The 21,889-nt window shown below is 45.9% G+C and overlaps 1 protein-coding gene across 8 annotated transcripts in view; it reads right to left on the minus strand.

Moving 5' to 3' along the window:
• Lmpt (four and a half LIM domains protein limpet) overlaps positions 1-21,889 on the minus strand; it is a 405,187-nt gene that overhangs the window by 4,224 nt on the left and 379,074 nt on the right. For all 8 annotated transcript variants that reach the window (XM_037425056.2, XM_037425052.2, XM_037425051.2 and 5 more), the window contains 4 exons: positions 21,327-21,527; positions 9,109-9,283; positions 3,606-3,775; positions 1-154 (listed from right to left, as the gene is read on the minus strand). The exon at positions 1-154 is cut by the window's left edge and continues 33 nt beyond it. In XM_037425056.2, the coding sequence (XP_037280953.2) occupies positions 1-154; positions 3,606-3,775; positions 9,109-9,283; positions 21,327-21,527 (700 nt within the window). The remainder of the gene's footprint in view (positions 155-3,605; positions 3,776-9,108; positions 9,284-21,326; positions 21,528-21,889) is intronic.

The following is a 21,889-nucleotide window of genomic DNA, read 5'->3' on the forward strand; positions in this document are numbered from 1 at the left end:
TGGCGAACAGCTCACCGAAGCACTCGGCACAGTACGGCTTCTCATCGCGCGATGTGAATCGCTGGCCGGCTAACGAGGCACTGCAGTTGGTGCAAGTGAAGCACTCCCGGTGCCACGGTTCGTTGCGGTACGTCACACCACCACTAGTGATGATCTGCATCACACAAAATACAATGCTCACAGTTAGAAGAGCAGCCGATTGCGCTTGACAACAATGCACAAAATATTAGATCCCATACAAGTGCATAGTGGGTGGTTTGCCAAGTAGCTGAAGCTATTAATGTCAACAACAGTACCAATATCGTGGTAACTGTGTTATCAATCAAGTTTTTCTCTTTATGTATTACTTTATTTGCCCCTCTTCTTCTCTCTTTATCTACCTTTCATTGAGGCCAACCTATTTTGTGTCATTTTTTAACCCCAATTTCGCTTTCAATAGCATATTTTAGTTTTGTCTCCCTATTAGCTTATGGTTATGAGTCAAAGCAATACTATTAACTTCATGTACTTTACTAAGGTAACTTAGAAATAAAAAACCTATAAATTCTTTCAGCTCTCGAGATAAGCAGGCATTGTGTTTATCCTCGCGACAGTAGCCAGCTAGTGCCTTCACTTCACCATTATGTGTCTGTCCTATGAGCATACCTAATAACAAATAAGTCATAATAAAGACAGAGAAGAAAAAGGCTATGACAAAAGCAGAGGCTTAAGATGAAAATATTTAAAATGTATGATTTGGATCTGACCAGCTACCATGCATATTAGCAGTTGATTTCTGCATATTGCATTGTTGCTTAGGGTAAATCAGGTGAAAGTGGTTAAGAAAGTTGTTTTTAATACGTGGCGAATGATACAAAATTCATATCTACAATGGTTACTATGAATCTAATATTTGAATCAAGTGCTGTGGCAAATTAAAAATAATGTCACTGCGAAGCTTTCAGAAAATGAGAAAAAACAATACAAACGCACCAACGATGTTTTAAATCTGAAATAAATATGCTCTACAGTGTAAGTGCTAATTAAAGCTTGACTGTCTAGTAGTGAACAATGCGGAACACCTGGCCTGACAAGAGTTTGTAAAGCACTGTGAAGAAGGAAGTAGCACTCCTACAAGCAGCGCCGGCAACACTATGCTACAGTAAGGGTGCATTAACACTTGAAAATTGAAGCGAAAACGAAAAAGTTACAGTTTCGCCAGAATGCGAAGCATTGAATACGATAGCAACATCTTGGAATGTAACGCTGAGAAGAGCAAGCAGATGGAAACGTGCAGCGCCGTGCTCACGCACAAATGACGCACGAAAACAACACACACAGAACGAGAGCGAACTAACAGTATTCACCACTCGACACTTAACGCACTGTTTAAACAGAAATGAGACACGAAACGTATGCTAGCAGGTACAGATGAGTGCGAACCAGAGTCCACCAATACTTTGGTGCGAACTGACAAGTGCCCCAATGGTTACTCTGCTGTTTTCGAAAAGCGCACTGTTTTTGAAAATGGGGCCTTTGCAGCGAGCGAAGTGATCTTTGTGGGCCCAGCAACTAACGCAACCGTTCCGGTGAAAGCCGAAGGCACGCGATTCTCTCCGCCGAAGGATAGGCACGCGCGTACAAGCATCTAACCCCCCCCCCCCCCTTCGCGGGGCACAGCACGCTTGGGAGATAAGCGCGCGTCGGCGCGTCATGAAGAGCTGAGTGCCGAGAGCGGGCGGCTTGGTTTCTCTTTCTTGAGTTTTCTTATAGATAGATACAAATATACGGTGAATGATGGCGGTGACTGCAGAAAAAAAAACAGCCAAGACTCTACATAAAATTGCTATCGCAATAAAACGCCAAAGCGGCCAGTAAACCACGACCGCACGCATTGAAGATGTTCACATTTCTTCTGCCCCAACCCACCGCCGCCACTATCGCTACTTTGACAATTGTTTTAATTTGACTGCTTTCTGAGAGATAAAGTTAGTGCCAAATTCTAGCTATTCACGCAGAGTATATACTCAAATTAACAGCTCGCACCTTTTCGAACGTTTCTTCGGGGGTTAAGCCAGCAGAAACGACATGAGCGAGCGCACCGACTGCTGCGGCAGCGGATTCATCTGGCTGTACACAAGCGCGAGACTCGTTGGAGTATGCCGACTCGCTACTGCTGCGCTGTCTACTTCCAGTGTTCGCGGCAATCGTAATCGTAACAAGTCTGGATAAACGCGTCCTCTTTGAGGCCGTCAAGCTTTATTGGGCTTCACGGGTATAGTTTGGGATTTGAGCTGAAGCGAGCCACCGCCGACGCCTTTGCCGCCATGTTGAATGTGCGGCCGGCTGGTTAAATCACGTGGTTTGATCTAGCTCAGCCAAAAAGCAGTTCACCTAACACTCGACCAATCCCCTGCATTAAATATCAGCCACGAGAGGAGAAGAAAAAGAAGAATAACAAGAAAGCCGTGAAGCGGAAACCAGATCTGCTTTAGGTGGCGGTAGAATCGGTCTCAGACCAATTTTCGCGCGCCGCCCGCGTGGCGACGCCAAGTGTGAACGCGCCCTAAGAGGAGTAAAGTTTTGAGGCAGTTTTGCGTTGCTATAACGGTGCGCTTCACCACAGTTAACGAATACAGCTAACCAAAGAGTTTCTCAAGCTACGACGGTAAGAAAGCAGGATAGATGTGAAAGGTGAGAAAGCTAACTAGTTTAAAATGACCGGTAAGCTGTCCCATATGGGGGAAATGGATCGGGGTTTTTTTAAAGTGAGCGGACAAAAGGCACACATATGCATTTTGATAGGGATTCAATCTTGTTCTGTTTACAACGTCACTACTATGCTGCAGCTGCTTGCTGAATGTCGTTCCGAAATTTCACAATTCGTCGCCATCGGCCCATATCATAGCTAAGCAATGGATTCACATCCTGTTCAAATGGTCCTTGCTGGAATCAGCTTTGAAGCTGTATACCTCTCATTGTACAACTGCAGAAAGCCTTATTGTTGCGCACTTGTGGCTTCGAGGCTGAGCCTCCCCACTCGTGCCTAGTCATAGCAACGGAGAAGCGCAGTGTTGGTCTATATTCTCCTCTTCCGTGCGCCTTTTTCTGGCGGTCGGCAAGAGCTGCGAGCCGGAGTTCACACGCTCACCTCGGATTTTTCGATACGATCACCGCGCCGGAAATGCGCCTTCTGTACAGCGTACCCCCGATTGTGGTGCGGGGGCATCGACATGAGCAACGTCGCCACAGGATGTTTTCCGTGGTAGTTGCAGCTACCTTCGAAGAGCTTCATTTATCGGCCGTCGTTCAATCATGGCATCTTGTCTATCTACTTTCATCTTTTCTTTTCTTTCATGGTCCTATGAATTTATAGTGTAACATGCTCATACGCAAAAGACCATGCTCCTTCACTAAGTATGTTACGGGAAAAACACAGCTGTGTCTAATACTGGTTAGGCTAGCAGCGCTGACGATACGATTAGTTCGCGCCAATTCATTTTCTGTAGTCTTTCTCTTTGTCAGCTTGATCGCGTTGCCACTGGAGCGCGGAAACAGCAATATTAGGAACTGTACGATATTGAAGGAAAAGAAACATGGAGGCCTGTAGCCTGACCTCGACGTACCTGGTTGCACTTAATGCACCTGGTGGCAAACTTGTCCTCGTAGCACCCGGTGCAGTAGATGTCATTGTCCCGCGGGATGAAGCTGCGGGTGCCAATCGGGTTGCTGCACACGCAGCAGCAGAAGCATTTCTCGTGCCACTGGTGACCCTTGTACTCCATCTTCTTGGTGCCTGCAGAGAAAACACGATGCGGTGACAACACATCAAAGATGAACGTTTGTCTTAAGCAGGTCATATTATTGAGATAGCGCTGACGTCTGAAAAAAAGCTGCACACACTTTGAGATCTTTTTCGCTACGAGTGCAGATCTTCCGGCCGAGTAGTTTTGTTACAGCATTGGAAGTTCGGGCACTTACCTTACGGGGAAAAAAGTATCGCAACAGATCCGCGCACGTTCTTTTTCGTTCCAGTCATTTCAGCTATCTCACCCTAATCTTTAAGAAGCCTGTGCTGCGGAACTAGTCCCTAAGCTAGATATAGAAAAAGCCATAAGATGCGCATTACCTAACATTGTTTTTGTTTGATAGCACAAGAGAACGAACAGAGGTACAGACGTACGTAGGTGTGCCCTTTAACCTATGTGTTTTCATTCCACACACACACACACACACACACACACACACATATATATATATATATATATATATATATGTATATATATATATATATGTATATATATATATATATATATATATATATATATATATATATATATATATATATATATATATATATATATATATCTGCTCGACGTATATCAATAATTACATTATAAATCTACATATATTTAGTCCTCTCCGGATTTCCTCCCAATTTGGTTCTAGGAATATCAATGTTTCTTTTCTAAAAATAATATCAAGTCACGAAAGTCCATAAACGTTGCCGAGTAGTTTCTGAAAACACTGGTGCTGACTTGAAAGCGAGAATAGGTGAGCCACTGGATATGTGTAACATCAATCTGTTTTTATGTACGAAATTGCATTGAACGGGCGTTTTATGTCTCTGTAATTGAAAACATCTCCAGGGATATACTTGACTCACACCGAGAATCTCTGGACAAGCCAGATTACCCACTCTTCTCTGTTGATATTAGTAATGCATTAAAAGATTTGTCGATATTTAATATGAAAAAGCGCTAGCATTGAGAGATGGAACGATACACCTGCATATCAAAATTTTGCCTCTAAAGTAAACACACACAGGAAGAAAAAAGGAACGTAACATGTATTTCAAACACCATGATATCGCTTTCCCAAGAGCGCTTTATGAAGTTCATTTCCAAATCAACACACCTGATACTCCTTTAAGTTGCTGCGAAGCTTTTATAAGAGAATATGCTAAGCTCCTTGTTGCCGATAAACAGACTGGCTATGTCGACAAGGTGAAAAGAAAAGCGTAATTATAAGCACAATGACCCCAGCAACACGTATAAAAACATCTCAGTAATTCTGGCCAACACATCTTATTCGAAGTATCCTTCTTCCGCTCTGTTCGCGTTTGTCGACAGAGACATAATTGCCACAATTCAATATATTACGTGTGAAGCAGCTCTTTTACTAGCCTGTGTAACAATGTCCCTCCGTCCGCCCTTCACTCCCCAGGCCGCAGGTGTTGGGGCGGTGCCAAGTAGGTCACGCCTTCCCACGCAGTGCGCCCGCGTTGACGTCACACTCTCCTTAGCTTGTCACCGCTCCCAGCGTGTCATCTTTCTCTCGCTTCGCCCTCTCCCCCACTCGCAACTTCGCGCGCTAACAGAGTGAAAACACTCTTTCGGCTGGTTTATCTATGAATTTTATACGAAACCCCGCCCGTCTCTCATGTCCTTGCATTTCAAAGAAACGTTTACTCGAGTACAGGCTACACCAAGTTTCGTTTTATCCGTTCTTCCAGGACCCGCGTCGACGTCCGTTTCAGCCTGGTCAGCGGCAGGCACACCGCTGCTGCTTCACACCCGTTAAGGTTCTCTTCAGGGAGATTGTCCATACATTTTCGCTTCAAACAACTAACTATAAGTTTCATCGGGAAGAAATTGTGCTAAATGTCGGTGCCTATAAGCACGAAAGTACGCTCTCGTGTACCCTATTAGTTTTAAAAAATCATGAAAAAAATAGCTCAAAAGCATTCAAGACGCTAGACGCAATGTCACTGCCCACGAAGCACGACAAGAGAAACGGACTTCCATATAAAATGAAGTACATTCCTTATTTGACATGTGCATGCATATTCAAAGGAATTTGCCCCAATTTTCGCAGATGTCGCATGGCGCTAATAGAATATGCAGCCTTTCTTTTCGAAATGACGTCATTAAATAAAGAAGTTGGGCTGTAAACTAGTATCTCTTTCGAACTGACAGGTCAAGTTAGCCACGCATCACGTTTAGCATCACAATGTCAAAAATAATGAGCCACCCCGGCTGGTTAGTGAACTCATCATTAACAAAAACAGGTGCTCTGTGACTAACCATTTGGCTGATACGACTCTGGTGGTTCGTCGGCTTCGCGGCCCATGAAGATGGCCCGACTGATGATGAGGGCGTTGTCCGGTAGCCAAACTTACTGAGCGACTCACTTCGTGTGCTTGTGGGCACGGCTCGTCGATACGCAGGTTAACCACCGGTGAATGGTTGACTACCTACCGCGTGCTAGAAGTCTTGATAACAGCCAAACACACCGCGATGTCTTCCACAGCACCACAAAATACTCCAATAATTGCGACTGGCACCACGTTGAAAGCAGACAGCTGCTGCGAGTGCTCACGCCACTCAACTTATCCGCAACGTGCTTCGCGAGGACGCCGACTGTTCCTCTTCAACAACCTGTCCCTATCTACGTGGCAAACGCTTGCAATGAGGAGTGGAAGTGGCGGATACGAAAGGCCCAGACGTTCAAATTCACTCCACAGGCTCCTTTCCGTGCGTGCGCTGCTTCGGTGTGCACCAAAATATGTCCAGCAGGCTCCAAGCAAATGGCCTAAGGCACTGGGGTTCTATAAAGTGCGCCGGCACCGCACTAGACAAGCACTCGACGAGGCCACACTTCTCTATATATGATGCCGCGCCGCCAAGTCTCGCGCCCGTTGCTTTTTCTTCGCCACTCAGCGCAGAACCACACCCTTTCGGCATGCGTGGCCTCGTACTCCTTGCGACGGAAAAAGAATCAAACAGGGCCCCGTCCCATCTTTACTTTTCTCTCCCTCTCTACGACTCCCTCTATCCCCAAGTGGGAACTCGCCTTCCCTGTCTCGTTACCATGGCGACGACCCCACGCTCGTCTACCCAATCGTTTGGAGGTCGTCCGCCTAGTTACCCCAACGTGCTACAAAGAATCGAAAGTTATTTAATTTTTGTTTGATTTGCGTTATCACCATTCCTCGTTTCGTTTTAGTGGCGCAACGCTTGCTGGTTCCTTTCGACCCTTTCTTTTTTTTTCTGTGCTGAGTTGCGAAAGACTGATCGTTTGACCACGCCCATGCGCATTTATTACCAACAAGACAGAAAAGAAGAAGGGGTCAACGCCTCGCTCAGTGACTCATCGCGCGTGTGCCAATCTTCGCGCCGTGTCCCATTTCCAACGGCGACCACCCTGCTGCAGACATCGAGCAGGTTCGCCCCCTACAGATAACCGTGCCGGCGGGCGCATTGTATAAACAAAGAAAGTGGCAACGCGAGAACGGCAAAAGCGGGGCGTTTCTGTCAATCCCGAAGCCGAGAAGAAAAAGAAAGTTTCAGCTTATTGTCGTCCGGATTAAAGGCTTTTGGCGACCGGTCACTGCTCGGTCATCAAACTGCACTGACGTCTACAAACCACGCTGAACCCTGAAACGCTAGGTGTTTGTCGCATACAACCATAAAGTTAATCAGCGGCATATGCCTTTGTCAAACAGTATGCAGAAACTGAATATGGGTTAACAAGCGCAAGTAACGTTGTTCAAAGCAAAAGCAATTGCTTCGTGCTATAAGAAAACAAAATATCAAGCCAGATGAATGAGGATGTGTCAAGGTCTTTTTTGTTCTTCTTCTTGGCTTTGAGGACGCGCACATTGCCTCCTTTCACTGACTTTCTTAATTTTATTTCTATCTTTCCTCGTCTCCTTAAACAAGCAAATTTGTTGATCCGTCTTTTTACCTTCCCTACCTTTAGTTATTTTGCCTCTCTATTGTTCGTATACTGTTTCAAGGATCTAAGAAGCGCGTCGGTGCGTGAAAGTATACGCTGTCTGATCGGTAACAGAGAGGTGGGCAAATTGGCTTCTACTCGTAATTATGGCAAGGCGCAACGTTATAACACGAACACAATGAACGAGAACACTGAGAGCGCATCGCTGTGCCTCAACCGCCCAGTAGAGAGTGCAGCCTAATTAGGTCTTGTGTTCTTCTAGCTCCATGCGACTTCGTCGCCGAGCGCTGCACTGCGCCTTAGCATGAACACTTCCCGCCGCCGCCCTGTTGGAATGTGCTTTGAGCTTCAAGTGATTTGCGCTTCCACAAGCACACGCACTTCACAAGCCTTCTTTTTTTTTTTTGTGAATGAAGATGGTGGACCTAGATCGTAAATTATAAGTGAGGGGACGTGATACTGATTGACGTCATCACTGTGCGAACCACATTCCCCGAACAGGCCAATCATCCACAAACATTTTCTTTAAATGATTTCTAATGCTAACGCAGCCACTTCGATGATTCACTATCTTATATACCAAATCTCTGCGATAATGTTTTGCTGCCGTCAAAACATTCTGAATTCAGAAATTTAATATCTTAAGCTGCATTGTATAGTGTACATGTTACGGTTTTTGACCACTGTTCATGCTTGCCGTGATTAATGCTTGCCGCGAAAAAATAAGTGCGCAAAATTAGAACATTGATGGTGTAAGCTACCGAACAAATGTGATTTTAAAGCCAGATGATAAACTTTGGCACATTTCTGTATTAGGCATCATTGCTACCGTAATTGTATAATTCGAGCCATGATTGTCGTAGTAACTATTTGTGAGAATATCTACGTCGTTCGGTGACTACGACTACACGTAGACTAACATGAATTTGCAGGCAATAATTGTTCTCGCCTGCCTACTATTGCCGTTTGACCACCTTACTTGGGAGAAGTAGTTCACAGATGTCTGGCGGCGAAGTAAAACTCCCTAATGTAAGAAAAAATAAGACTCCTTTGACTTCTTTTTTATTGGGGGTACTGACATGTCTTGCGTAAAACTGTTTAAAGTGACTCGTGAAATGCGTTAGCCGATTATTACGTTCTTTTTGGAGAGTCTTGGCACCCAAAAGGGAGCTGTTACGTCTACTTCAAGTGCGTCATATGCGTTACAAATCAGCACTCGTCAAAAAGAGTAATACAAATTTGTCTTTTTTTTTTCAGAGTTGAGCGACCACTTTGCTGTTTAACAGAGGTAGCTTGAAACGCAGTGCTTGAAGCAAGAAAATGGAGGACCCGGACACGCGTCACACAGGTGATCGCTTTTGCGCCACCTAGACGCATATACGTACGTACCAGCGCGGAAGATTTCGCCGCAGCCATCGCAGCGGGTGGCGAATGCGGCATCGTAGCAGGCGGCGCAGTAGACCTTCTCAGCCTTGGAGCCGAATGGCTTGTCCACCAGCGACACCCGGCACTTGCTGCACAGGAAGCAAGCCTCGTGCCAGTGCTTCTCCTTGTAGGAAAGGTCCTGCGCGTTGAGGAGAAATAAAAAAGAAAGGCAAACTTCGGGTCGTATTTAGCAACATGCGTCAAGGCAGTTAGTGACTCTTCGTAGAATTCGCTAGTAAAACTACTTGGCCATAGAAAATAGAAAGAGTGTGCATTGGAAATGCAAGTGATTCGTTGATTTGGAGGACGGGCAGGGAGTCCAGCAGCAACACGAACATCTTGGACCTGCGTTAGCAAGCATTCCTTCTTCCCGTGTTCAATATTGTCGTGCTGACAGCACCCCTGGAGGACAAAGGTCTAGCACTTGTTTTTTCAGTCAACCAAGCCCTGTTCCTGCAGCGCCCACGTTATAGCCGGAAACTTCTTAATCCCGTCTGCCCACCGAGATTTCCACCTCTTCTTCACGCTAATGGCTAATGTACTTAAACGTATGTGTCTTTGTAGATATTCTACATTTGGAATAACATGGAGGTAGACGACGGCTGCGCCTGAAAGAAAGTCGGGAGAGTACGCAATTGTAGCTGCTTAGGTAAAACAGAAAAAAAATACGGACTTCGTGTACAGGGGGGTCAAACCTTCCCAGGCCATGCTCCTGTAGGAATACTTGGGATATTGGCCTATGAACTTTTTACCCCCTGTGCATAACAACCCCGATGAAAAGATGACAGAGATAGTGAGAGAGAGATATAGGAATGTAAAACAAGAGACCAACCAAACGCGTGTACAGTTTACCACCTTCAACAAAGGAAGAACTTATATTTAATAAAAATAAAGGTGTGCAGAAACACAGAAACTACTACTCTATCTTCGACTCCACATTGACCCAACATTTAGACGCAGTGCTGCAAGGATAAACTTTTCTGCATCTATATTTTAAAATCTCATCATGGTGTAGGCCATCGCACATGGAATCCATGCTGGGCTTACAAGGACATAAGCGAACTCGGTACACTGTGGCGACATGTCGAACATTTCATGGAACGCTGGAGTGGCTAGCTGTTGGGTACGGTGCACTTGTTAAAGGCTTTCCAGGCCGATAGTCTAACAAAAGGCGGGAGATGTCAGCGATTTGTGAAAACGTGTCAACGTAAGAATGGAACATACGACACAACGGCAGCTGTATCTCACCAACACATTAATGCTCCTCACCAAAAGTATTCCACTTGGCTCACTGAAGGTAGCGAGCACAGAACGAATTGTTTTCAATGCCTCTAAAGCACTTCGAGACGACGGCTTCTTATCGGGGGTACTTAAATCAGGGAAGACAAACGCAATCCTCTGCCGCTGCCATCGGATGCCTTTTCTTACTAACATGTAAACGAGGTAAAAAGGTAAATTCCTAAGACATACTAAGATTTACTGAGTGCTTACTTTATGCATTACGAATATAACGGGACAAGAAGCTCCGAAACCGTCTTTCAGAATATGAGACGTCTCTTGGACGTCCAAGGCGATTCATATCCGCGCTATTGAGACAGATCTCCTCCCTTATTCACAATATGCTGTATAAGCTTTTTACACATTGGACGATCAAAATCCTTACTTTCTTTGCGCTTACAGAGAAGAGCTTTGAGCTGTGCGACACGCGATACACGGCTGAGGTTTGGTCGATATCATTGCTCGCGGCGATACACATATTGCATCAAAGCGAGGAATAGCAAAGAAATGGGGAGAAAAAAAATCGAACGAATGGTGATTTCTGTTATAAAGTATTTCAACACATTATTCTTTTTTCTTCCCGGGAAAATTCTGCCTCAAATCTTACGAATATACTATCTGTGATGTCGATTCGCGAACCAAAAAATGACTACTTTGGTGCGTATTATTTAAAATAGTACCACCATATCTACATTTGTTTTTAAAGTGATCAGGTGGGGGCTTTTGCTTACCGTGTGCCATAACTTTCGAGGTAAGATGTATGTCACGGACGGCTATTTTCGGCGACACCGCGTCACGGCAATTAACGGGCGCCGTACTCCCCGACTGACCGTGAGAAACGGCGGCACATGAAAGGGAACCGATAAGTGCAAAATGGGGGTGCTCTCCTTAGAACGTCGCCGCCGACAGTTAATCCTTTTGTAACCGTGGCGACGACTGCAAGGTCGTAGAAGGCCGCGGTATACCCCGTACAAGGATTAGACTACAAGACGCCTGGCTGAGAGCTAAGTGGTTGACCGTTCCCACGGAGAAAAGCGTGGGAAACGCTCTGGTGGCCAAGCCGTATGACAACAACCCGACAGGTTGTCACTCTCGCTAGTTGCGGGTCCTCTCCCTATTAAAAAGGGGTGGGGTCAAAATATTTTTGGGGCGGAGTTTCCCTCAATTAAACGCACATGATTGGACCCAGGTAGAGGTCTCTTGTCCCCAAGGAAGAGAGCGAGGAGACACGAGGGGGATTTAAGCGCAGGATTTTGCCCTGCTAGGCAGACTAGTCGCTGACCAAGATGGTGTAGAAACAGATCAACAAGCATCTCTTCTAGAAGTTTTTAGTGTGGCTCTGTATCGGCTGGCCACCTAAACTTAGCCGTTCGTCTAGCTGTGACGCGATATTAACGTCTGCAACGTAGACATCGGGACTTCGCTTCGAGTTAGCTCAACCTGCTCGAAGTCACCTGCAAGCACTAGCCTCCCGGAGCCACCAGCGTTGCAACACCGCCGACATCGCAGTCGTGCCAGAACTCTCTTCGACTTCTCGCTTCCGATCGTCGGGGACGCAACGCTGCCGGTCATCACACGTATGCCTCCACCTGTTTATATCTTCGAACTTTCTCCTCCGTCGTTCTATTCTTGTTAGTTTGTGTAGTTTGTCATAGTTCTCTCCCGTAAGCTGATCTATTGTTTCTGTTATATATTTCTTTAGTTGTATCAAGTGTTGATGTATTTTGTTAGTTGTATTGAAGTGTTGTATTAGATTCCGTGTGCTGCAATATTACTAGAGTAAAGTTGTTTTGTTTTCTCACGTCTCTGATCTCTTCACTGTCTCTGCTTGCGTACGGAACGAACCAACCTGCTGTCATTCCCGTCGCCGACTTCGCGCTGGCGACGCTAGAGTGGCAGCTTGTAACAAAACTGGCGTCCGCGACAGGACGTTCCGTACAAGAGTAAGACAGTGAGGGGTGAACGAGAACCGTGCGGACAGCGTGGTGATAGAGCCGCACAGTTGAAGCAAGCAGTTGTATCCTGCATATGATTGCGCTGGTTTTTTAGTGGCGTTATAGTGACAGTTGCAGTATGGAGTGGAGTGATTTTGATAAGTGGCTCGCGTACGGTAAACAGTTAGGCCTCGAGGGCGCCGAACTGAGACAATGTGTTAAGGAGCAGCAGGAACAGGCGCAGACGTTAGCCAGAGAAGAACGGGCACGGGTCCGGGAGAAAAGGGAAAAAGAAAGGGAGAGAGAGCGCCAAGAAAGGGCGAAAGAACGAGAAGCGGCAAGGAAAGCGGCAAGGGAAGCCGGAGAACGGGAAGTGCAGTTACTGCAATTAAAGATTCGCCTCATTGAGGGTAGCAGGGTGAGCCGATCCAGCAGTGAGCACGGCGATGCCGGCGAGAAACTGTCATTTGAGCGAGACACATGGTGTCAAGGGCTACTCACGGTTCTGCCTTGCGAGGCAAATGAAGCTGTTGCGCGACGCAGTCAGCAGAACGCGAACAACGAGGTAGTTAAGGCAGAGATGTTCCGGACGTTCGGAACTTCGGTCTCGACAAAAGAAGAGCAGCTCAGACAAGAGTCTGAAAGAAAGCGCGAAACAGAAAGACAGCAGTCTGAAAGCGAGGCGCATCGGAAAGCGCTGGACGTTAAAGTGTGGCAGGAAACGCCAGAACCAGAAATCGCGCTAGAAAAGGGCCCGCATATTCTCGAATGCCTCCATATAAATGATGTAGAGAACGAGGCCATGGCCGGTCTCGAGGTAGAGACAGTATCAAAAAACGGCCCTAGCGAGGATGAGGTGTGTGCCTGCAGCCCTAATGGACCCAGTAAGAAACTGGAAACCATCCTCATGCCTCGAGAGGACACCTCGAGATCGTCACATGCAGATATGGTTAGCACAGTGGCTAAACACAGCGAGAACGCGACACTTCAGGAGTGCAGCGATGCCATCGGAGAGGGTCCAGTTAATGGTTTCATCAGCATTAACAAAGATAATTTGGCCCGGCAGTCCGTCGTGACACCGAGTTCAAAATGTTTGAGCGTGGGGCAAAATGTAGCACAAGCTCCAACGAGCTTCCCAACCACTCAGTTCCCGACGCGACATGATGATGGCATCGAGAGAAAGGGGGCAAACAAACATCGCCGAAAACGAAAGAAGCGGAAGCGCACTGCGCTGCGCAAGCCTAGGACAGGTCCCACTCAGTCGCAAGAAAGACGAGAGGGTAGGCCGTTAATCCGTTTCAGGGAACGTCAATGGTGGCGTTCAGGGAAGCACAAGCGGCGAGCCAGGTGTAGAGGGAGGAAACGAGGTACGCCACCCCAACGCAGCGTGCGGTTCAGTTCGACAAATTCGGGAAAGCGGCCTTTGCCGAAGGGTCAGAGTCGAAAGGGCAGAGTGGCTAAATACCGCATAGGAGAGAACACAAAAGAAAAATGGCACAGGCTTCCCCCCTGCTTCTCGTACCCCTTTCACATTACCGAAGAAAGCCGGCCGAAGTGCAGAATGAGGCGTGACGGCAAAACACAGCCTAACGTTCGTGTGTTTAGTAGCCTCAGGCCTGATGGAAAACCGCCGGGACCACGACCTCATCGTGTGCGATTCAAAAGAATCTAGTTGAGAAAGGGGGGCGGTCAGTTTGAAGAATCGTTGCACGTGCGTGCTAAGTATGGTTACTTAGTGTTGCTTTGCAGATGCAGACTTCAATCATAATTTTTGCAAGTTACGTGATGCAGTGTAAATTGTTCAGAAGGGAAACCGCCGAGCCAAAGGCTGAGAGCTAGCATCGAATTAGTTTAATCTTGAGTGCGAAAATTTGCATAGGGTAAAAACCGAGAAAATGTGGCAATTTTCTAGTTGTTTCAAAGGTTTAGTGTGGCATCGTATGCCTCCACTGCCATGGGGATGTGGCATGAATGAGCATTTGAGGAAGATATTAGCACAAACCGAATGATTTCGTAAATTGATTAAGATTGGCGTGACCCGGGACAGTTGTCGTTGCGCGCATTGAGAATTGAGGTCTATGAGCATTTTTTTTCCTTTCGTCAGTTGTTTTCTGTTTGTATGTGCGTATTTCATTGTATAAGAAGTGTATTTTGAGTTATTTTCTTTTTGCTTGGTGTATTGGTTGTTTTTACTTGCTGTAATGCACATTGAAGGATTGCACTACAGTAGAGGAGCGCACCTGTTCCGTTTTGTTTCGTAGTATACATTCGTGCAGTGTATTCTGTATTGATGGCTGCCGTACACGGCTATTTTCTCTTCTTGCTTGTATTGCGCCTTGATATTGTTGCGTGTAACTGAAGCTGGTACTCTAACAATTTGTTTTTTTTTTCTTTGGTTGTTACTTTGATGCACTCTGCCTAGTTATGTTGTGTATGAGAGGGACAGTCCTTATGCCTCCCTTGTTGGTGGTGTTTTGTTCCTTGTGGTCGAAAAAATTCCCCTCCGTGTGAACAAATGTTATGAATAACATTCTGAAAGTGGGGGGCAATGTCACGGACGGCTATTTTCGGCGACACCGCGTCACGGCAATTAACGGGCGCCGTACTCCCCGACTGACCGTGAGAAACGGCGGCACATGAAAGGGAACCGATAAGTGCAAAATGGGGGTGCTCTCCTTAGAACGTCGCCGCCGACAGTTAATCCTTTTGTAACCGTGGCGACGACTGCAAGGTCGTAGAAGGCCGCGGTATACCCCGTACAAGGATTAGACTACAAGACGCCTGGCTGAGAGCTAAGTGGTTGACCGTTCCCACGGAGAAAAGCGTGGGAAACGCTCTGGTGGCCAAGCCGTATGACAACAACCCGACAGGTTGTCACTCTCGCTAGTTGCGGGTCCTCTCCCTATTAAAAAGGGGTGGGGTCAAAATATTTTTGGGGCGGAGTTTCCCTCAATTAAACGCACATGATTGGACCCAGGTAGAGGTCTCTTGTCCCCAAGGAAGAGAGCGAGGAGACACGAGGGGGATTTAAGCGCAGGATTTTGCCCTGCTAGGCAGACTAGTCGCTGACCAAGATGGTGTAGAAACAGATCAACAAGCATCTCTTCTAGAAGTTTTTAGTGTGGCTCTGTATCGGCTGGCCACCTAAACTTAGCCGTTCGTCTAGCTGTGACGCGATATTAACGTCTGCAACGTAGACATCGGGACTTCGCTTCGAGTTAGCTCAACCTGCTCGAAGTCACCTGCCAGCACTAGCCTCCCGGAGCCACCAGCGTTGCAACACCGCCGACATCGCAGTCGTGCCAGAACTCTCTTCGACTTCTCGCTTCCGATCGTCGGGGACGCAACGCTGCCGGTCATCACACGTATGCCTCCACCTGTTTATATCTTCGAACTTTCTCCTCCGTCGTTCTATTCTTGTTAGTTTGTGTAGTTTGTCATAGTTCTCTCCCGTAAGCTGATCTATTGTTTCTGTTATATATTTCTTTAGTTGTATCAAGTGTTGATGTATTTTGTTAGTTGTATTGAAGTGTTGTATTAGATTCCGTGTGCTGCAATATTACTAGAGTAAAGTTGTTTTGTTTTCTCACGTCTCTGATCTCTTCACTGTCTCTGCTTGCGTACGGAACGAACCAACCTGCTGTCATTCCCGTCGCCGACTTCGCGCTGGCGACGCTAGAGTGGCAGCTTGTAACAATGTACAATGCATGTACAAAGAGAGAGAGAGAGAGAGAGATCATCAGTCTCAGGGGCCAGCATTTGAATTTGCGATGAGAACCAGCAGTATCCACTGAGCTAAGAAGAAAGCGCTGCTTCGCACAAAGCACGAAGAGTGGTGCCAATATCGGTGAGTTTCGCTCACCGAATCACCTCGTTTTTTTCTCTTTCTTCCTTGTTGATCATTGTTGTCGTTGTTGTTGTTGATACTTCTTGCCTCCATCTTGTTCCCGAGTGTGTGATACTACCACTTCATTTTTGTTACGCCTGTGACACCGACGCATTCACCTCATAAACATAACTCATGCTTTAAGTGAACAAAAAAAACTCTATGTCGTAAATGAATTGCACGTAGGAGTTCTTGAAACAATTGACTGAAAAACATGGTTTATACCATATTTACTGAGTTACAACACGGCCGCGAACGTAATGCGAATATCAACCTTCCAGCAAGAAAACAAAAACAAAATAAATGTGTCTATCACTGCATTTTTCAAGAAAACATTCATTTCCTTATTTAATTGTAACACGAGGGTTGACTTAACGTGAACAACATCTAAAGAAATAAATTCGTGTTACTTACGAGTAAATACACTATACAGTCAGCTGCAAAAAGAAAAAAGTTTGCACTTTCTTTCGCTTCAAGTTTATTCATGTGAGCGGAATTAAAAAGAAACGATGTGACTTTTCAAATAGCGCTTATCTAGCGATTGTGACCGGTTAAGGATGAGCGCTTTATCTCTGGCACGTTACGCTTCCTGCACGCATGTTGCATGGCGTCGGCCCAGCGGGCAAGACAAGTCGAAAAAAGTTGAACAAACAAAAAAATACTTCTGGTACGTCTCAGCAGTAGAATCTTGAACTCCTGGGCGTCGGCGCTGAAGCCCACTGTTGTAACCACTCCGCAGCATCAACATGCCACATCATGTGAAACAGAAAGCATTTATACACAACTTTATTATACTTTTAGACGCACATTTACTTATTTTTTCACAGAGGGTCCAGTTTGTGATGAAATGATAGATATTTCATAGATTCAAGGAATCTTCATCCTTTTAGATTCAAGGCTTAAAAAAAGGAAAATATTAACGTATTCTCTAATTATGGCTGGTAACTTCAAATTACTTGCCTTTCCTATTCAGAGAAACAATTTTAAAATTGTGCGAGACGTAATTTTCGTTCAACCACAAACTGCTCAAATGCTAATAATCTCTGAAAAATTCGTACCCTCTAGCTCACTATACATCTCTGTATTCCGAAGTACTTTTCCTGTGATATTGTTCTAAAAACAAACGCTCATGCATAATCACATTTGTGCTATTGGGTTTAGGCGGCTGCCTTTTTTCTTAGCAATCCCTGACTTAAGTTTTTTTAACGCTGGAATACACACGTGGCACTGTCTCTTTAACAAGATTATTGCGTTCTCCGTAATTAGCTGCGCTCATCAGTTGTCGTAGCTCATAAGCCTGTGCAAAGCTGTTTATCTCTCAACAGCCCTAATGACTACACGTTCATCCTCGTATTCAGTTTCCGAAAAGCAAACTGCCGAAAACAATCTGCCAACAAATAGAATGACCTTGCGACATTTCTCCCGTATCATCCACTACGGGATAATTTGCGTGATCTGGCCATGCTTGATGTAATACCTTCATGAAGAGGAATTGCCAGCCTAACAACAAAATAAAAAAATAAAACATGCTCATCGAATTCTTGCTTTTTAGATAATGAAACTACGGCTTATGTGGCTAGCATTACCAACTCTTGAATGGAGAAAACGGAGAGGGGAATGGAGTAAGGGGGGGGGGGAGGGCATCCTTAAAGCGAGCCAGCAAAATCACTTTAACGAAGTGCTTGATTGGGCTTATCGGTGCAGCACGGTAGACGAAGAAGGAAGGAAAATAGCAAGAAAAGAACGGCACGGAAGTTAACCAGCCTATAGGCAGCCGGTTTGCTACCGTGCACATGGGAGGGAGATGGGTAGATGGAAGATAGAGAGGAGAGAGGGAAGAGAGATAAACACGGCACATTAGGCAGCACACGCACGCACACTCATTCATAGTGTAGTCTTGTCTTTCATGGTGTGTGACATTGCTGTTACAGCCGCTTGTTCAAGTCCGTGTCGCGTAGGAATTTCAACGGTGCTTTTGTCGCCTTAACAGCGCAAACGATAGGAGGGGATAGAAGAGACGAGAACAGAACACTTTCTTCGTCTACGAGTAAAATCACTTTTCTTTACTGTGGTATCTTTCAGACTAATTCGTTATTTGTTTATAGTTGCGGCTTCTTGGACAACTTCAGCTGGCTACGTGCTGCCTGCGTCACTTTGTGTTGCTGCATAATGTACTCGTAAAAGTTTTCACACTTCACACGGAAGTTCAGCTAAAACCTGTGCGGTGTCATGCGGTGGCCTCTCGAAGCCACCGCAAGCCACCACAACTTTGCCTTGTACGTGTAATTTGTGCAAACGTTTAGCCCTTTAGCTTAAGGTACGTTGTTGGGCGTGCGTTGGCTCACATAAAATTTTCCAATGTGGTGGTCCGAAACAAATCCAGGACATTTTGCTATTCTGACAAGGACGGCGTAGGACTCGGGATGGCCAACGAAAAGTAAAATTCGCGGTGGTTAGTGACACCCAGCAGTTGGCGAACACCATAATAAGAATGTCGGACCACCCTGAGTTTCTATAATGAGAAGTGTGACTGAGGTACATGAAAGGAGCCTCATTTTTTGTGCATTGGAATGAGAAAGAAAGAAAAAGAAAAAAATCTCTCTTTGTAATATTTTTTTTATTTTAGAGGATGTGAGATTTTGACGACTAGGATTACACAAATGTCGCACTTTTCAAATACAGTCGTCACATCTTCAAATATAATCTGAACAAGTCCTGACAGAATAGAGGCCACGGCATTGTGCCGCCAGGCGCAATGGCAAAGGTTCAGTTTGCGGTCCCATCGGCCGCATTTCAATGGGTTTCATATTGTGCGTGCGTGCGTGCGTGCGTGCGAGAGAGAGAGAGAGAGAGAGAGAGAGAGATAGAGAGAGAGAGAGTGTGTGTGTGTGTGTGTGTGTGTGTGTGTGTGTGTGTGTGTGTGTGTGTGTGTGTGTGTGTGTGTGTGTGTGTGTGTGCGTGTGCGTGTGGGTGGGTGGGTGGGTGTGTGTGTGTGTGACGCATGGGCATATGTGTTGACCCACTGCAACATTCCTCCTAATCTTAATCTATCTTCCCTTTGATACTTCAGGTGTTCTGGGGCGTTCAGTGGCCGATATTTTGAAGTTACCCTGTTTCGATGAATCAGAGCTCCTATCGTCAACGCGTACGTCTCGGTAGTACACTCAGCTACGGTGGTCGACTTGTGACCCCAAAGTTGCGGTTTCCAACATGGCCGCGGCGGTCGTATTTCTCGAGAGGTGAAGTAATAAAGGTCTGCGTACTGTTCGAGGTCAATGCGGATAGAAAACACTATATGGCCGAACTTTCCGGAGACTTCCACTGTATATACGGCATACATTATATTGATACCAAATCTGGGCGACAATCCTTCTTATCATTGGAGCGAAGGCTACAGAGCAAAATCGCGTACATCTTACCGCTAGTGAATGCAGTGTCACAAGAGCATCCACATCCACATTTTGAACGTGCACTATAATTTCTCCTTCATTTTCTACGTGGCCGCAGCACACGCCAGCAAAACAGCTGTAATTATTTAATTTATGGCTTTTTTGGACGCTCGAGAAAGTACTGCATTTTTACGTGTTTTTTTTTTTTTTTGGACGCGCGCGAATTGGAACTACGCACTTCCCGTAGGGATACATGTGCTGAAGCTTCTTTCCCGTAGCTTTTCCTTCAGTACCAAGAAAAGTTGTCGCCAAGTATAGTTCCGGCTCGTAAAACCCCAGGTATTTTATTATATTACGGTCGCTGCTACACGAGCTTTGCTTCTTTGTATGTTTAGACGCGCAACGAAGTGAGGTCTACGTGCATGCAGTTTATCCCCGAATAGTTGCGAATGCAAGCGTAACTACGCTGACGGGTGAACTTCGGCAACATTTGCGCAATAGCCGTGAAAAACTTCGTCGGGCGAATCAAGCCCAAAACACCCAACAAGGCAGTAAACATGTAACTTGAACGTGGTGAGCAAAAGCTGACTCGTCGCCACAGCAGGTGTATTGATGCGTGAACGAGTTTCCGCAGCTACCGATTACAAAAAGCCGCATGACAGAACAGGCTAAGGATGCATCTACCTTGCGACCAGGTTATTTGTTTTCGGCTCCCCCCCATTTACAGCGGCAACCAGGCACCGCGAGCCACAGACAATGGTGAAGGGTGGGCTCCACAGTCTACAACCGACGCCACGCTTGTGTTAACCGAGGACACACTGTAGTCAGCGCTGCCGCCGTCCAGAAGTTTTTCGGTGCCGATAAACCAGATGATCAACTTGCGCCAATGCGAATGCAATGGGTGTGACGGTTGGTGGCATAACACGATACCTCGACATTTCTTTTTCTACCGACAATATAATTCAGTGAGTTCAACTCCAGCACGGCTTGGAATGCCACAAGAAGCTTAGTATCACGCGTGAAGATTATTATCATATAACATATGGCCATATTGACACTCAATTTTCGCTTTATACGCATTGCCATTCGCCATGTTTAGCGCAGTTAATGCGGCCTGACGTCTGGTTACCGCGATACTGAGAGATGAAACCTGGCCAGAAACCAATATCTAGTAAGCATTTTCGAAGCCAACGTGCAAGCACCGCATTCGAGCTTAGATAATTGCACTGAAAGACCTTCGCTCTAGAAACAAAGCCGAATGAAACACAAAAGAAAGGGCTATCATCATATGATAATTGCATCGGCAATATTTGTTTTTTTTCTTCGGGAATCGCTAGTTACATTGAACAAAGGTTAAACTGCGCCTTTTTTTCTATTTCTACAAAAGCAGGAGAATCGCCCCAGGGGCTCATTTTCTATGTTATACACAACAAATTGTACTTTTCTTTTTCTAGATAGCCAAGAGTTATTCACTGTACATGTTGATTTCTTATAGTCTCACCTAACTCTTTCGTGAATAAAGGACAACGCTTGGTACGAGTCGCTTTTGCAGTATCTACATGAGACGTAACTACGTGCTTGCATTTAATTTTATATATCGATTGTGTTGCGTGGCAACTCAAACTTTGCATCATCTTCTGATCTGACTAGGCATTACAGTCCGTGAGCAACCAGGAAGTTGCGCGGGCAACGTACCTTAGAGTCGATACCGATGGCCTTGGAGCACTCCTCGCAGGAGTTTGCGAACACCTGCTCGTAGCAGCGGACGCAGTACGGGTGCTCGTCGCGCAGCACGTACCGCTGCCCGGTCAGCGAGTCGTCGCACTGCCAGCAGCAGAAGTGGCTCGAGTGCCAGTCCTTGTTCATGGCCTTGGTGTACTCGCCGGAGAACACGAGCTGCGATTCAAGAACAACACACACACACGTTGAGCATTCAGTCGTCACTCATATATTCTGTTACTTTTTACAGCAGCAGTTATTGATAACTTCACGAAGCAAACCATTATGTATAAAACAACATATCATGAGAGAACTGCACCGAAAATTAAATGTCTTTCTTCGATAGTCCTGCTAACGGCATACTCACCCACTCATCGCCTGCCTAGGGTATTTCAAACTTTTTCACGATCCCATATTTATAATTATTCATATATTCAAGAATGAAGATAGTCAATGTGCTGCAGGAATGCTGTGTTCTGGGTAAGTTGGTGCCACATCGGCAAGGTTCAGCAGCTTGACGGACGAAGACTAAAGACACA

The sequence above is a fragment of the Rhipicephalus microplus genome, chromosome 5, assembly GCF_043290135.1.
Source record: "Rhipicephalus microplus isolate Deutch F79 chromosome 5, USDA_Rmic, whole genome shotgun sequence".
NCBI lineage: Eukaryota > Metazoa > Arthropoda > Arachnida > Ixodida > Ixodidae > Rhipicephalus > Rhipicephalus microplus.